We start from the raw sequence: 18,260 nt of genomic DNA on the forward strand, positions 1-18,260 counted from the left end.
GGAATGTGACTGCACAGTACATGCTCTAAACCGCTTCACTCTCAGGAACAGTGGTGGGGAATCTGGCATGGGCACAAAACAGGAGAAAGAAAGCATTTATTGCTATTATCAAATTAAGAACAGAAAAAAGCAAGAGGAAGTGTGAGATAGTTTTCCTATATGTTTGTATGAACTCCAAATGAAATAATAATCTAAATTCATGGGTAGGATAGAATAAACGCTTCCTGCTATTACAGAGGGAGGCAGAAGGAATCACTCTTATATTCTGTGGGATGGGTGGGAAGGATAGAGGGATAGTGAAATGAGTCTCTGTGGATGGAAGGTTACTGGAGTAGATCTGGAACCACGACATCCAATTATACCCAGAAGGTGATGATGAGGTCACAGTAGCTTCTGGGGGGGGGGGGGGGGGGGTTCATTGTGGTTGGTTAACCGTACCGTGCCTTTTCATTGGCAAGGGCCAGGCGGCGGATGTTAGCCACACTGCCAGCGGCAGCTTCCTGAAGGACCTCGTCAGTGGAGCCCATCATACCCAACAGGAGCTACAGTACAGGGAGAGAGAGGAGAGGACAGGACAGGACAGGGTTAAAGATGCTACTGTAACAATCAGAAGCAGGGGAGAGAGAGGAGACAGGTTTAAAGTCGCTAATGTAACAATCTGTTCATTCTCATTCAATATCATGATAAAGGTGTTGGTAAATCAATGGGGATATGGCATTTACATTAAATGTATTCATTTTGAGGACACAAAGTATCAAGTAGTTAGCTCATGGTCAGCACTACAACTCACGATTGCTGAGAAATGCAAAGTCTGTATACAGTAGCTGTGAGTGGTCTGTGTCAGGCTGCAGTGGCGTGTCTCTCTCTGTGTGTCCTGTTTTAACTTCCTAACCAGGCCATGAGCATGGGGCATGGGCTACAGCTGCAAGCCGCACATGCCTGCCTGTCTCTGCCTCTCTCTGCAAAGTTTGTTCAGATGAAAGCGTCTGTCTAGCAGGCAGCAGCGTGGCTACGCATTAAAAACCTGAGCACGAAGCAACCACACTACTTGACATCCTTCCACTGCTCCAAAGGTCAGATTATATCCGACTATTACTGCCACTTGTATAATGGATCTGCTGTTTGATCTGTTTGTAGAACATTGGGTTTTTCTCTCCCCAGAAATTCTGCTTTTTTTGGGCCCCACATTTTGGGTTTTACATCAAAATAATACATTAAAACGTTTTTATTGTGTTCAAAAGAGTTCCTTATTATACTGTCACAACATGTAAACCTTTGGAGATGGAAAAGCCTGTCAATAAAACCCACTGTGGCTATGGTATAGCATGGGTTTTAGTATGGTATCTTTGCCTATTTTCGTGAGCAAAAAGTGACTCCATCAAGCTTGTGGGCAGCTGTAGTCCCAAATCAAAATACAAGTAAATGCAGGCACAAACACTCCGGCGCAATGGACATTTTAAATTTGTTCAATGTGTGCTCCTTCATGAAATCACAATGTTGTACCATTGAGCTCTCTTAAGCCACACTCAACTTAGTTTGGAGGCTTTCTGGTTTGCATCAATAATGAACGAAACAGGCTAATTTAAATCTCAAAACGAAACATTCGAAAGCTCAGGAATCCCAAACAAATGATTACTTGACAGTGCATTAATCATACAGTATATTCTAGATCGTTTTCAGGCTCTACATTGAGGCCTAACTCAAAAGTAAGCTTCAAAGCTGTAAAATGGCAAGTTTTGTTCTTGAAATCTTGTATAGCAAGAATATGTTGACGCAGGCTTGGCAGGGGTGTTTGAACAGCCAACCAATTGTGTCCCAACTTGTCAATGTTGAAACAACACATCCTGTCATAATAATAATAATAATATGCCATTTATCATCTGGGGATCCTTTAAGCACAGCAAACAATATTCTAGACAGTGTCCTGTGTACAAAGGAAATGATCCTAAGACCTTCTTAAACACCTAAATCCTCTCATTGAATAGATTCAGACATTTCATGAAAGTGTGCCTGCCTCTCCAATGGTTTCACTCCCTGTCTCTGTGCCTTATGAAGGAGAGAGCTTTAGTTATTCAGCCTGACTTCACTTGTATGTCTCTTGTCTCTCTCTGTCTCTCTCGATTGGTGGGCGTATAATGCAAACCTCTCTCTTCCTCTCTCTCTCACTCGATTGGTGGGCGTATAATGCAAACGTCTAGCAACCCAAAGGTTGCGTGTTCGAATCTCATCACCACAACTTTAGCTACTTAGCATGTTAGCTAATCCTTCCCCTAACCCTAACCCTTTTAGCTAACACTTCCCCTAATCCTAACCCTAATGTTAACCATTTAACTTGACTCCTAACCTTAACCTTAACCCTTAGCCTAGCTAATGTTCGCCACCTAGCCACCTAGCTAACGTTAGCCATAAAAAATTGGAATTCGTAACATATCATACAAATTGTAATTTGTAACGTACACTACATGACCAAAAGTATGTGGACACCTGCTCGTCGAACATCTCATTCCAAAATCATGGGCATTAATATGGAGTTGGTCCCCCCTTTGCTGCTATAACAGGGTTGAGGTCAGGGCTCTGTGCAGGCCAGTCAAGTTCTTCCACATCGAACTCGACAAACCATTTCTGTATGGACCTCGCTTTATACACAGGGGCATTGTCATGCTGAAACAGGAAAGGGCCTTCCCCAAACTGTTGCAACAAGGTTGGAAGCACAGAATCGTCTAGAATGTCATTGTATGCTGTTAACAGCCCCAGACCATTATTCCTCCTCCACCAAACTTTACAGTTGGCACTATGCATTTGGGCAGGTAGCGTTCTCCTGGCATCTGCCAAACCCAGATTAGTTTGTCGGACTGCCAGATGGTGAAGCGTGATTCATCACTCCAGAGAACGTGTTTCCACTGCTCCAGAGTCCAATGACGGCGAACTTTACACCACTCCAGCCGACGCTTGGCATTGCACATGGTGATCTTAGGCTTGTGTGCGGCTGCTCGGCCATGGAAACCCATGAAGCTCCCAACGAACAGTTCTTGTGCTGACGTTGCTTCCAGAGGCAGTTTGGAACTCGGTAGTGAGGGTTGCAACCGAGGACAGGCAATATTTATGCGCTACGCGCTTCAGCACTCGGCGGTCCCGTTCTGTGAGCTTGTGTGGCCTACCACTTCGCGGCTGAGCCGTTGTTGCTCCAAGACGTTTCCACTTCACAATAACAACACTTACATTTGACCGGGGCAGCTCTAGCAGGGCAGAAATTTGACTAACTGACTTGGAAAGGTGGCATCCTATGACGGTGCCATGTTGAAAGTCACTGACCTCTTCAGTAAGGCCAATCTACTGCCAATGTTTGTCTATGGAGATTGCATGGCAGTGTTTTAGATTATATACACCTGTCAGCAACGGGTGTGGCTGAAATAGCTGAATTCACAAATTTGAAGGGGTGTCCACATACTTTTGTATATATAGTGTATCATACGAACTGGATGATGGACATCCACAAATTAATACATAATATACGAAACGTAACGTATCATACTAAATGAAATGTTTCGGATTTACATCCAGAACAATACGAAATGCTCTGAGACCAGGTTGGATTCTTCTGTCTTTCACATGCAGGGCATTCATCATGGAGATCCTTAATGGAGTTTGTACTGTATCATGAATATAATAGTGTGTGTGTCTGTGTGTGCGCGCGTGTAAAGTACGTCACGCTGCTTGCTTAGCAAGTACCAATTCCTCCTGATTCGGCTCAGACCCAGGACCTCTGGCTTGCTAGCACACATGACTGCCCTCCTGAAGCATCTTACCAGTCGGCGCCACACGAAAAGCTAGCTATTCGCTGGCACAAGTGTGGACACTTAAGGATACGTTTCACAAATTCCCATGTGCTGCATGTGTGTGTGTTTGTACGTGTGTTTTAACGTGAAAATCTGCCTCTAAAGCCATCTAATAGACCCTCACATCATGCATCATTGACTCTTATCTCCATCTATTTGAACCAGCCGGCCATTGGCCCTGACAGTGAGTTTACCACTGGTTGGATCATTACAGGACAGTACTTGTCTCTGTTCTGTTCCCATGCTATCATTGTGTTCATAATGTATGTCAGTGTGAGGTTGAGGTTGAACTCTGACTCTTTCTGTGTTACATGCAAACTAAAAAGGCTGCGTCGCACATTTGTGTGGTTAGCTAGCGGCCTAGCGCAGTGCCAGACAGCAGAGAAAAATACATTCCCAGAATGTTCTGTTCAAAGATAAATAGTGTGAAGGAAAACAGATGAAAGATGAGGCTTCTATCTCCTCTCCGTGTATGAGCAGTGAGCACACAAACTGACACACTCTGGGAGAACATTGACAACCCCCAAAAAGCTGAGAAAATAATACCACCATTCCATTCCCATTCATTCCCTGATTTGGAAAAAATAAAAAATGGATGTTGGCCTATGAATACGGGTCTTTTTCAATGCATCAGTGTATCAGTTAGTATTTCTGTGGCAGTAACATCAGTTTATATGTTTTTTCTATTATGTTTTTAAATAGCATCCAAAACACCTCTGAAACGCAAACGTTATATACACAACGTCCAGAAAACATGCAGCTAGGCTCAGACACAAGTCTCTTTTGTGAAAAGAGAGGATGCCTGCAAAGTGCCAGAAGCAGCGTTTTGCCAACATCATAGCATGTTATTCAGACGTGGCCAAATAAGGTCTCCCCAAGCGCACAGTTATGGGCTAAGATAAGCGTGTCTCTTTGCATTTTTTTCTCTTCCTCCTCCCCAGCTGAGATCTCAAAGACTATAATACACCACTTGTTAGAATATTCCCAAACCATGGTAAAATGAACACTCGCTCTCGCTCGTTCAAGAAATGAATCAGGAGAGTCTGAGGTTTTTAAAACTTCAGAGGGACTCCTGTGAGTCCTGACCTCCTAATAGAGAAGTGAGCTGCAGGAACAGAGCACACTGCTTCCCCTGGCTGCTCTCTGGCTCTCAGGCTGAGCTGGGGAGTGGGAGGCCTTCTCTGCTGCACAGTGTTGCATTAGCATGTGCAATGCATGAACACACACATCCCTCCCATCACACATGGAGGTGTCACAGTGTTAAGTGCTCCGATGTTGGGCTGCTGCTTCCTGAGGAGTCAGGGTCTCTAAATCCCCCAGAAAAGCTCCTGGGTCTGACAACCAACCAGGCATTACAGCCTCAGACCCCTGGTCCTCCTGGCCCAGCGTTCCCATGGATGCATCACAAATGGCACCGTATTACATATGTAGTGCACTACTTTTGACCAGAGCCTAAATTAGTGCACTATATAGGGAATAGGGTGCCATTTGGGACAGACGATCCTGTCCCAAATGCATTCAAATCAATGACTTGGGGGGTTTGACTCGTGGAAAGTTTACTGTACTGTAAGTCCCCCACCCCCCCATTAAAATAAAAATAAAAAGGGTGGTTGTCCCACTGGCTATCCTAAGTTGAATGCACCAATTTGTAAGTCGCTAAATGACTTAAATGTAAAATGTATCTAAATCTATGCTGGTTCCACACACACACACTACACGCCACACACACCTCTACAGAGGAAGTCCAACCTTAGAGAGCTGCTGGATCTGGACATTCTTCCTCATTCCAGACCAGACTTTAGAGAGAGGCTTGAGTCATAGCGCCAGGCAGGCCTAACACATAACACACTAGGTATTTCATACATACAGTTGCTAGCTGCAGAGAGCAGCTCCAGTGGTGAATACTAGTGGTATCATCTGCTCACCACATCCAGTCCACAACCTGAAATCCTGGTACAGATAGAGCATGACTAAGAGGAAACTTCTGAAATCTTTCTTCTGAGATGCTGCAGTGTTTGAAATTCTGACTGCTGCTCTCACTCTCACTCCTTCCCTCCCTTTATTTATTCTCTCCCCTCTCTCCCTTTTCTTGTTCACTAGTTCAGTTTGAGTGTGTAGAGCACAGAAAATGAAAACAAACACCAACAGTGCAAAGCAAAGTGCACGAGTGGAGTAAAGTGCACGGGTGGAGTGAGTATGCATGGCAACAACAGGAGTGAGTATGCATGGCAACAACAGGAGTGAGTATGCATGGCAACAACAGGAGTGAGTATGCATGGCAACAACAGGAGTGAGTATGCATGGCAACAACAGGAGTGAGTATGCATGGCAACAACAGGAGTGAGTATGCATGGCGACAACAGGAGTGAGTATGCATGGCGACAACAGGAGTGAGTATGCATGGCGACAACAGTGCAAAAGTTTTTCAAATTTAGAGATTTAAAGCCTAAAATACATACCAGTTAGGAGCTGGCAACGGCCATTCTCTGGAAACCTACCATCCGCATTTTGTAATTTACATATTTTTACTTCACAAAGCTTTTCTTATGAAAGAGTCCCTTTAATACAGAAAGCTAGATGAAGCTGTCCACAAGGATTTACGGTTTCAGCAAACAATCCCCAGCCCTCTGGAAGCGATGTAAAGCAAAGAGGAGGGTGTGTTGATTTTGTAAAAGGGACAAAATAAAGCACCATCCTTATAAAACTGTGAGATACCGAGTGTAGATGTCAAATCAAACAGGAAGGATAATTCATCTTGCCGCTTTTTCTGCTTAGCCCTGGTAGACACTTCCTCTGGGAAAGCTAGCGGCCCCTGAATGCTCCTCTTTCCTGAACAAGGCTTGTTCACAGAGCTCCCCAACAGAACCAGGGAACGGAATGCAGGACAAAAGACACAATAACACTATGACAAAAGACACAATAACAATATGACAAAAGACACAATAACACTATGACAAAAGACACAATAACACTATGACAAAAGACACAATAACACTATGACAAAAGACACAATAACACTATGACAAAAGACACAATAACACTATGACAACAGACACAATAACACTATTACAAAAGACACAATAACACTATGACAAAAGACACAATAACACTATGACAACAGCCACAATAACACTATGACAACAGAAAGGGAAAGGAAAGGGGGATACCTAGTCAGTTGTACAACTGAATGCATTCAACAAAGACACAATAACACAATGACAAAAAACACACAATAACACTATGACAAAACACACTATAACACAGTGATAAAACACACAATAAATAACACAATGACAAAACACACAATAACACAATGACAAAACACACAATAACATAACACTATGACAAAACACACAATAGCACTATGACAAAACACACAATAAAACAGCGACAAAACACACAATAACAATGACCAAACACACGATAACACAGTGACAAAACACAATAACACAATGACAAAACACACGATAACACAGTGACAAAACACGTGATAACACCATGACAAAACACACAATGACAAAACACACGATAACACCATGACAAAACACACAATAACACAATGACATAAAGCACAAGACTGAGTCATTCTGAAAAATGTGGACAGAAACAAAACCTCATTTTGTACGCCTAATGAAATCACCAAGGCAAACACGCAGTAAAACATGTTGTGGTATTTATTCTGCTCATATAATGATGTTTTCATATTTTTCATGCAATATTACAAGTTGCTTTAAGGTTTTAATACAGTTTATGAAATTTGAAGAGATGCAATGAAATGGCGTTTGGATATTTTTAAGACCGAGGGACATAAAAAAAGAGAGAGAAAACTCAGACGGGTCACTAATGTGTTTTCCAGTGTAAAATACTTTCTTTTCAATGCCTAATTTCCTCTGCTAAGCTTAGGGGACTGAGTTATACACCATTAAGAATGCTGGGGAGGAAAGTTACATACAGTACAGAATGTTAGGAGAGATGGAGAGTGAGAGAAAATCCTACAAAATGATTATACAACTTGTGGGTGTACATGTTTTGAGAGCTTTTCAATGGCAGAGAAAGGCCCTTTGAAATACGGTTGCAATAATACAAGAGGCAGTCTTTAATTTTACACTGGGCCGTTAATTACACCGACTGTACAGACAGAGAGCCCAGCATCAGTCCTTGATAAACCCTTCTCAAACCCAGAAAAAAACTAAAACGACAGGAAATATTGTTCTAACACATTCTATGTCACACCAATCCATAGATCAGAAGCAGGATGTACAGAACACAGCTAGGCCTTAATGCCTCTCTCAGTGTTTAACTACTGACAGGCTCTTGTGTCATAATGTTTCGCAATGTTTCCTAGGGATCAGACAGGTATACATCAGCAGACTGTTAGTATGAACCCAGTCAGACTGAAACAATGCAGCCGCCTGTGTGTTTCCTTTCACCGGTCAGATTAAGAACAAATTAAACACGCAATAGAGGTGTAACGTAACGTGGCCTGCCTTTTTTTTCTTCTCGTAATTAAGCTCTTTATAATCCCAAAATACATTTTGGAGTTGTGTTGAAACAATTCACTCTGCACTGGTACATTAATAAGGGCAAACAGAAAGAGACTGATTAAAAGGGTGTTATGCAGGGCATGCAGATACACACACGAACATACGTACACACTCACAAGAAAACATGCGTACGTACGTACACACACACACACAAACACACCCACACAGCTGTCTGGTTTTTGTGGTGGCTTGAACTACAAAAAAACATTATTCTTAATGACTTTTGCAAAATTGGACATTACTCTTTCGGAACACCCAATGTTCAGTCCAGCTACCAATTATGGCTAGTGTTGAACCACATTCACTGCAACAGTAGATCAAGCTAAAGTACACCATTAAATGAACATGGGAAAAAATATTTGGCTGCAATGGCAGAACCCCTTCATAATTTACATTGCAGTTGTTGTCGAAAAAAAAAGATGGTTAACTCTATGTGGTCACAAAAGATTTCTCATGTGAAAATCTCCTTCTGAAAGTAATGTGACAAAAAACAAAAAAACAGGAACATTTCCCCAAACATTGCATTACGCCGTTCTCTCCAACATGACATTAAATACAGTTTTAATCTAAACATAAAATCTTTACATCAATGTCAAGTATAAATATAAACATGACTAGTTTCGAAAAAGTCCTGGAAAATGAAATTAATTAATCTGTATGAAACACTCACTGTTCTCTATACTCAGTCACTTATGGATTAGAACCAAGCAACTGTAACAATGTAGCTTAGACTGTTTCTAACTTAGTAGATGTTCTTCTCAATGAAGCAGTGCTTTCATTTGAAAGTATATCCACCATAACATAGTGTTGTTCTCATTGGCCCTGTTCCTTGGCCTAAAACATGTCACTGCCACATTCTGCTCTCATGTCTAGGGACAACTCTTAGCAACAGTTACCCAAGATACAGCCTTTTGACTTGCTCTGTAATGGCATCTAGGGTTTACAAGGGAAGTGGCACTTCGCACACACTGAGTTGTTTGCTTTTCTGAATTCCCATGACAGTAAGAATGTGGAGTCATGTTTCAGACAAGAATAAAACTACCTTTGTTTCTGCTCCTTTGGTCAAAGGCTCTGAAAATAGTTACAGGTTTTCAAAGTTTCCTACCAATGTTTTCACACATCACTAAAACATAGTAGAGTGATGGGGCTCCAAGCCTTTTTCATCAATGCTGATGAAGTATGTTGTCTCAAATTACCAACTAAAACTGCAAAAACTAACACTATGTGCAATAACAGTATGCTGAAAATATATTATATAAATATACATTTAAAGAAATTCTATGAAGGTGTGAGGAGAATGTTTGAAAATAATTTCATAGTGAAATAGCACGTTTTAAATTTCACACGGAAACCATATTTTCACATGTATTAGAATTCACATGTTAACACCACCTTGTTCACATGTGAGAAGAAAAACATGTTTTCACCTCACATGTGAATTGAAGTTGCACATGTGGAATTTGCAGTTTCACATGTTAAAAACGTTCCCATGTGAAAATCAGATATGCAGTTTCACGTGAAAAACCTTTTTTTAATCACATTGTCTGAAACCGTTCAAAATACACTGAAAACATAATCTATACAGCCGAAAACAACAACACAATGTCAAAACAAGTTGACTTTGAGGTTAAAGAAAGTGTGTTTATCAATATACCTGATTTTGCAAACCGATACTTTGGACAATATCAAAACGGCAACATTCTTGTAATGCTTTTTGTATAAAAACTATTAAATTACAGCTCAATTTGAGCAAATTACGAATATGCGATAATCGTGATTAATCACAGCAAATGTTCTGAATCAAATCAATAACATTTTATTTGTCACATGCTTCGTAAACAACAGGTGTAGACTAACAGTAAAATGTTTACGGTCCCTTCCCAACAATGCAGAGAGAGAGAAAATAGAGAAATAATAGAAAAGTTATAACATGTAATAATAAAAGTAATAATAAATACGAAAACTTGGCTATATACAGTGGGGAAAAAAGTATTTAGTCAGCCACCAATTGTGCAAGTTCTCCCACTTAAAAAGATGAGAGAGGCCTGTAATTTTCATCATAGGTACACGTCAACTATGACAGACAAAATGAGAAAAAAAATCCAGAAAATCACATTGTAGGATTTTTAATGAATTTATTTGCAAATTATGGTGGAAAATAAGTATTTGGTCACCTACAAACAAGCAAGATTTCTGGCTCTCACAGACCTGTAACTTCTTCTTTAAGAGGCTCCTCTGTCCTCCACTCGTTACCTGTATTAATGGCACCTGTTTGAACTTGTTATCAGTATAAAAGACACCTGTCCACAACCTCAAACAGTCACACTCCAAACTCCACTATGGCCAAGACCAAAGAGCTGTCAAAGGACACCAGAAACAAAATTGTAGACCTGCACCAGGCTGGGAAGACTGAATCTGCAATAGGTAAGCAGCTTGGTTTGAAGAAATCAACTGTGGGAACAATTATTAGGAAATGGAAGACATACAAGACCACTGACAATCTCCATCGATCTGGGGCTCCACGCAAGATCTCACCCCGTAGGGTCAAAATTATCACAAGAACGGTGAGCAAAAATCCCAGAACCACACGGGGGGACCTAGTGAATGACCTGCAGAGAGCTGGGACCAAAGTAACAAAGCCTACCATCAGTAACACACTACGCCGCCAGGGACTCAAATCCTGTAGTGCCAGATGTGTCCCCCTGCTTAAGCCAGTACATGTCCAGGCCCGTCTGAAGTTTGCTAGAGTGCATTTGGATGATCCAGAAGAGGATTGGGAGAATGTCATATGGTCAGATGAAACCAAAATAGAACTTTTTGGTAAAAACTCAACTCTCGTGTTTGGAGGACAAAGAATGCTGAGTTGCATCCAAAGAACACCATACCTACTGTGAAGCATGGGGGTGGAAACATCATGCTTTGGGGCTGTTTTTCTGCAAAGGGACCAGGATGACTGATCTGTGTAAAGGAAAGAATGAATGGGGCCATGTATCGTGAGATTTTGAGTGAAAACCTCCTTCCATCAGCAAGGGCATTGAAGATGAAACGTGGCTGGGTCTTTCAGCATGACAATGATCCCAAACACACCGCCCGGGCAACGAAGGAGTGGCTTCTTAAGAAGCATTTCAAGGTCCTGGAGTGGCCTAGCCAGTCTCCAGATCTCAACCCCATAGAAAATCTTTGGAGGGAGTTGAAAGTCCGTGTTGCCCAGCGACAGCCCCAAAACATCACTGCTCTAGAGGAGATCTGCATGGAGGAATGGGCCAAAATACCAGCAACAGTGTGTGAAAACCTTGTGAAGACTTACAGAAAACGTTTGACCTGTGTCATTGCCAACAAAGGGTATATAACAAAGTATTGAGAAACTTTTGTTATTGACCAAATACTTATTTTCCACCATAATTTGCAAATAAATTCATTAAAAATCATACAATGTGATTTTCTGGATTTTTTTCTTCTCATTTTGTCTGTCATAGTTGACATGTACCTATGATGAAAATTACAGGCCTCTCTCATCTTTTTAAGTGGGAGAACTTGCACAATTGGTGGCTGACTAAATACTTTTTTCCCCCCACTGTACATGGGGTACCAGTACCGGGTCGATGTGCAGGGGTACGAGGTAATTGAGGTAGATACTGTATGTACATATAACTAGGAATAAAGTGACTAGGAAACAGGATAGATAATAAACAGTAACAGCAGCATACAGCATACATTTAGGTTGGAGTCATTAAAACTTGTTTTTCAACCACTCCACAAATTTCTTGTTAACAAACTATAGTTTTGGCAAGTCGGTTAGGACATCTACTTTGTGCATGACACAAGTCATTTTTTGAACAATTGTTTACAGACAGATTATTTCACTTATAATTCAATGTATCACAATTCCAGTGGGTCAAAGTTTACATACACTAAATTGACTGTGCCTGTAACAGCTTGGAAAATTCCAGAAAATGATGTCATGGCTTTAGAAGCTTCTGATAGGCTAATTGACATAATTTGAGTCAACTGGAAGTGTACCTGTGGATGTATTTCAAAGCCTACCTTCAAACAGTGCCTCTTTGCTTGACATCATGGGGAAATGAAAAGAAATCACACAAGACCTCAGAAAAAACCTCCACAAGTCTGGTTCATCCTTGGGAGCAATTTCAAAACACCTGAAGGTACCACGTTCATCTGTACAAACAATAGTACGCAAGTATAAACACCATGGGACCACGCAGCCGTCATACTGCTCAGGAAGGAGACGTGTTCTGTCTCCTAGGGATGAACGTACTTTGGTGTGAAAAGTGCAAATCAATCCCAGAACAACAGCAAAGGACCTTGTGAAGATGCTGGAGGAAACAGGTACACAAGTATCTATATCCACAGTAAAACGAGTCCTATATCGACATAACCTGAAAGGCCGCTCAGCAAGGAAGAAGCCACTGCTCCAAAACCGCCATAAAAAAGACAGACTACGGTTTGCAACTGCACATGGGGACAAAGATCTTACTTTTTGGAGAAATGTCCTCTGGTCTGATGAAACAAAAATATAAATGTTTGGCCATAATGACCATCGTTATGTTTGGAGGAAAGGGGGATACCTTGCAAGCCGAGGAACACCATCCCAACCGTGAAGCACGGGGGTGGCAGCATCATGCTGTGGGGGTGCTTTGCTGCAGGAGGGACTGGTGCACTTCACAAAATAGATGGCATTATGAGGAAGGAAGATTATGTGGATATATTGAAGCAACATCTCAAGACATCAGTCAGGAAGTTAAAGCTTGGTCGCAAATGGGTCATCCAAATGGAAAATGACCTCAAGCATACTTCCAAAGTTGTGGCAAAATGGCTTAAGGACAACAAAGTCAAGGTATTGGAGTGGCCATCACAAAGCCCTGACCTCAGTCCTATAGAAAATTTTGGGCAGAACTGAAAAAGCGTGTGTGAGCAAGGAGGCCTACAAACCTGACTCCGTCAGGAGGAATGGGCCAAAATTCACCCAACTTATTGTGGGAAGCTTGTGGAAGGCTACCCGAAACGTTTGACCCAAGTTAAACAATTTAAAGGCAATGCTACCAAATACTAATTGAGTGTATGTAAACTTCTGACCCACTGGGAATGTGATTAAAGAAATAAAAGCTGAAATAAATCATTCTCTCTACTATTATTCTGACATTTCACATTCTTAAAATAAAGTGGTGATCCTAACTGACCTAATACAGGGAATTTTTACTAGGATTAAATGTCAGGAATTGTGAAAAACTGAGTTTAAATGTATTTGGCTAAAGTGTATGTAAACTTCCGACTCCAACTGTATGTGATGAGTCAAAATATTTAGTGCCCTGCAAGTTTTTTAACTATTTAACTAACTATTTAGCAGTCTTATGGCTTGGGGGTAGAACAGGGTTCTTCAATTCCGGTCCTGGAGGGCCGAAACACTTCTGTTTTTTATTTCTACCTGGTAGTTAATTGCACTCACCTGGTGTCCCAGGTCTGAATTAGCCCCTGATTAGAAGGACAGGATGAAAAACAGAGGTGTTTCGGCCCTCCAGGACCGGAATTGAAGAACCCTGGGGTAGAAGCTGTTCAGGGTCCTGTTGGTTCCAGACTTGGTGCATCGGTACCGCTTGCCGTGCGGTAGCATAGAGAACCGTCTATGACTTGGGTGACTGGAGTCTAAGACAATTTTTAGGGCCTTCCTCTGACACTGCCTGGTATAGAGGTCCTGGATGGCAGGGAGCTAGGTCCCAGTGATGTACAGGGCCGTACACACTACTCTCTGTAGTAGCTTGCGGTCGGATCCCAAGCAGTTGCCATACCAAGCGGTGATGCACCCAGTCAAGATGCTCTCAATGGTGCACCTATATAACGTTTGAGGATCTGAGGGCCTATGCCAAATTTGTTCAGCCTCCTGAGGGGGAAGAGGCGTTGTTGTGCCCTCTTCACGACTGTGTTGGTGTGTGTGGACCATTATAGATCCTTAGTGATGTGGACACCGAGGAACTTGAAACTCTCGACCCGCTCCCCTACAGCCCCGTCAATGTGAATGGGGGCGTGCTTAGCCCGCCGTTTCCTGTAGTCCACGATCAGCTCCTTTGTCTTGCTGAGGTTGTTGTCCTGGCACCACACTGCCAGGACTCTGACTTCCTCCCTATAGGCTGTTTCATCATCGTCGTCAGCAAACGTAATGATGGTGTTGGAGTCGTGAGCGGCCAAGCAGTTGTGGGTGAACATGGAGTACAGGAGGGGACTAAGCACACACCGCTGAGGGGCCCCCGTGTTGAGGGTCAGTGTGGCAGTGTTGTACCCTCCCCACCTGGGGGCGGACCGTCAGGAAGTCCAGCATCCAGTTGCAGAGGGAGGTGTTCAGTCCCAATTTAGTGATGAGCTTAGAGGGGACTATGGTGTTGAATGCTGAGCTGTAGTTAATGAACAGCAATCTCACATACAGTTGGTGTACCTCTTGTCCAGGTGGGAGTGGGCAGTGTGGAGTGCAATAGAGATTGCGTCATCTGTGGATCTGTTGGGGCGGTATGTGAATTGGAGCGTGTCCAGGGTGTTTGGGATAATGGTGTTGATGTGAGCCATGACCAGCCTTTCAAAGCATTTCATGGCTACAGATGTGAGTGCTACGGGGCGATAGTCATTTAGACAGGTTACCTTGGCGTTCTTGGGCACAGGGACTATGGTGGTCTGCTTGAAACATGTAGGTATTATGGACGGGGTCAGGGAGAGGTTGAAAATGTCAGCGAAGACACGTTTGAAAGCACTAGTTGATATTGAAATGTGGAAATGCACATGTGAAACTGTACCGGACATGAGTCGACTGCGACTTTAAAATTAGTGTTGGTCGAATGGTCATGACGTTGGTTTCTCTCGCGGGAGACCTGGGTCCTAATCCCCCCAGTTGCAAAAGCACACGTGAAATTTATAATATCACATGTGAAATGTTGGGAAAGCAAATTAGAGCTCTGCTACCCGACACAAGCCCTACGGCCCTGACAATATACATTGAGTTAGGGCCGGGTAGGGCCTGTTTTTTCATCAATAACTAGGGTACTTGCAGGGCTCGGTTATCACTAAATTGATCACTAACATTTTGAAGCTGAGCCATTTGTGCGTGCTCTGCTGCGCAGTACAATTATATCTGAATAAGATTATAACATGGTGAGAAGTGCTTCCAACCTCGTCAAATATAAGACAGGAGAGATTATTAACAATGTTCCTTGAATTATGTTGAGTTTAGAGTGACGAAAAATAGCTAACAGCCAACTGCTCTCTCATGTCTCTTCATTGAGCAGAGCAGCCCAACCGGAGCCGTTGTTATGGATACTCAAAGACTTGCAGCGCGAGCTGTGTGCACGGAGCAAGTGACAGACAGAGAGGAGCAGCTAATGGCTTTACTACAGGCCCCCAGTGTCTGGTCTGGACGGTGAAGTCACAAGCTCTGCTGGTCGGCTACTGCGTAGCAACCTAGCAGTGTCAAAAGCCCTGGTCTGCCATAGAAAGCCTATGTAAATTAGGATCGCCAGAATGGCCAAACCCCCAAAAATTGGATGGACGATTTGGCCTCTAAAATTTGTTTATGATGATCAAGTTCAATCCCCACAGTGAATTCTTTTAAAGTTCGCTACAAATTGAGATATTTAATTAAATAGTGATCCATTCTGACTACTACATTTGTCGACCACGTGCTAACACAGACCAATCACAGGCCTGCAGGCTACGAGGAGGCTCCATGGTATGTCAAATATTAATGTGAAACGTCACACGTGTCTGACTATATATATTTTTTACTTATGACATTTTTTATGTGATTTGTTCACATTTTATTATTATAATATTTTTAAAGGGAATGATCATGAGCAAAGATATTAATTAACATACCTTGAACACTAGGTATGGAAAGGACAAGTGGTTGTGAGCTAAGAAGTGATTGAAAACATCAGGGGCCAAAAACATACCTTGACCACTCCGTTGTCGTGCATGGTGATGCAGTTGTTGGGGTTCTTGGAGAGCTGGAACAGGGCCTGAGCTGTGGCCTGGTGGACCGAGGAGTCCTTGGACTTCAGGTAACGGACGAGGGGGGCCACGGCCCCCGCCTCCCCAAACAACACCCTGTTACTGCCCCACATGCAGCAACGGGCGATGGCCTCAGCCAGGTGACGACGCAGCTTATCATCAGTCTGTAAAACAAAGAGAACAGGACAACAGACATCTATGGCTGCGTCTCAAATGGCACCCTATTCCGTATATAGTGCACTACTTTTGACCAGGGTCTAGGCTATGAACACTACTCAATAGAGTTTGTTTCAAATACTACAGTGAACTATTAAGTCACAACTGAGATGATGGTATCATAGATAGTCCATTTACACCAGGACTGAAGATTCCCAGTAAACACACAGGCTAATTGAGTGTACTTACTGTGTTTGTCAGCTTGGCCAGCATCGGTACAACCCCGTGGTCAGTGATGACTGCCAGATTCTCTTCGTCTTTGGCTATTTTGGCTATGGCGGCGCACACGCTCGCCAGTACCTCTTTGTTTGTTGATTTCAGCAAATTAACAATCAGTTCCAATCCACCGACAAATGAGCGCACCATTTCCCCTGAATCCTAAAAGTAAAAAGCCTCTTATTAGCTTGGTGTTCTCAATCTGTGAAATAAAGGGGCGCAGCGAGACTGTGTAATGGGCAGGGAGGGAAGCAGGGGCATTTGAGCAGAGCAAAGAAAACTAAAGAAACACACAAGCTAAGGAAAAAGAAAAAGCCTTTTCATCAGCCTTAGCATCAATCAAAACCCCATCAGTGCCAGTCAACCCAATCGGAGGTAAATTGAGTAGCCGTGGCTCTGTCCTGCTTTCCATTCTACGGATAGGGCCATTGTCAACACGGATGGGCTGTGTGGTGTGCCAGTAGTTATTCCTCATCAAGCATGCCAAATAGGTGAGATATAGTCTGTTTGTTATAAAAAGCAATTTACAGAAATCAACAGGGCAAAATTGATGGGATTTCTTGCTAAGAAATACAAGGGTCAAGGGAAACGAATACTTCTACAGCAGACCTAGCTAATGTCAGCCTATCCATTTGGATGAGGAGTCATTTGGACTCCCTTTTCTACCCCTCCATGTAGGCTTACACTGTTCAGAACACTACTTCAACAGAAGGCCTATCTAATGACCTCTCCATGTAGGTTACACTGTTCAGAACACTACATCAACAGAAGGCCTATCTAATGACCTCTCCATGTAGGTTACACTGTTCAGAACACTACTTCAACAGAAGGCCTATCTAATGACCTCTCCATGTAGGTTACACTGTTCAGAACACTACTTCAACAGAAGGCCTATCTAATGACCTATCCATGTAGGTTACACTGTTCAGAACACTACTTCAACAGAAGGCCTATCTAATGACCTCTCCATGTAGGTTACACTGTTCAGAACACTACTTCAACAGAAGGCCTATCTAATGACCTCTCCATGTAGGTTACACTGTTCAGAACACTACTTCAACAGAAGGCCTATCTAATGACCTCTTCATGTAGGTTACACTGTTCAGAACACTACTTCAACAGAAGGCCTATCTAATGACCTCTCCATGTAGGTTACACTGTTGAGAACACTACTTCAACAGAAGGCTTATCTAATGACCTCTCCATGTAGGTTACACTGTTGAGAACACAGGACCAAAACATGGTGTCGGAATCAGTGTGCAGAGGAACTGAAGGAGTCAGTGTGTTTCCCCGACCATGCAGGCCAGGCTGGCACCGTAGACACTGGTTTAAGTGCATGGCACCAGTGGGCTAGCTGGTACCACAGGACTCTCAGCCACTTATGGGGCTGTGCCGTCCAAGCCAAGGGGCTGGTGAGCTCTCTGAGGAACCACAGCGGAAG

The 18,260-nt window shown here is 42.8% G+C and overlaps 1 protein-coding gene across 1 annotated transcript in view; it reads right to left on the bottom strand.

Annotated features, from left to right (window-relative positions):
- Positions 1 to 428: 428 nt before the first annotated feature.
- Positions 429 to 18,260, bottom strand: part of odad2 (outer dynein arm docking complex subunit 2) — a gene marked incomplete at both ends in the record, with an annotated part of 91,988 nt that continues 74,156 nt past the window's right edge. Inside the window, 3 exons of the mRNA XM_084152270.1 lie at positions 429 to 542; positions 16,330 to 16,551; positions 16,793 to 16,981. Coding sequence (XP_084008396.1) covers positions 429 to 542; positions 16,330 to 16,551; positions 16,793 to 16,981 — 525 coding nt within the window. The remainder of the gene's footprint in view (positions 543 to 16,329; positions 16,552 to 16,792; positions 16,982 to 18,260) is intronic.

This window comes from Coregonus lavaretus (assembly GCF_964263955.1).
Source record: "Coregonus lavaretus genome assembly, chromosome: 34".
Classification (NCBI taxonomy): domain Eukaryota; kingdom Metazoa; phylum Chordata; class Actinopteri; order Salmoniformes; family Salmonidae; genus Coregonus; species Coregonus lavaretus.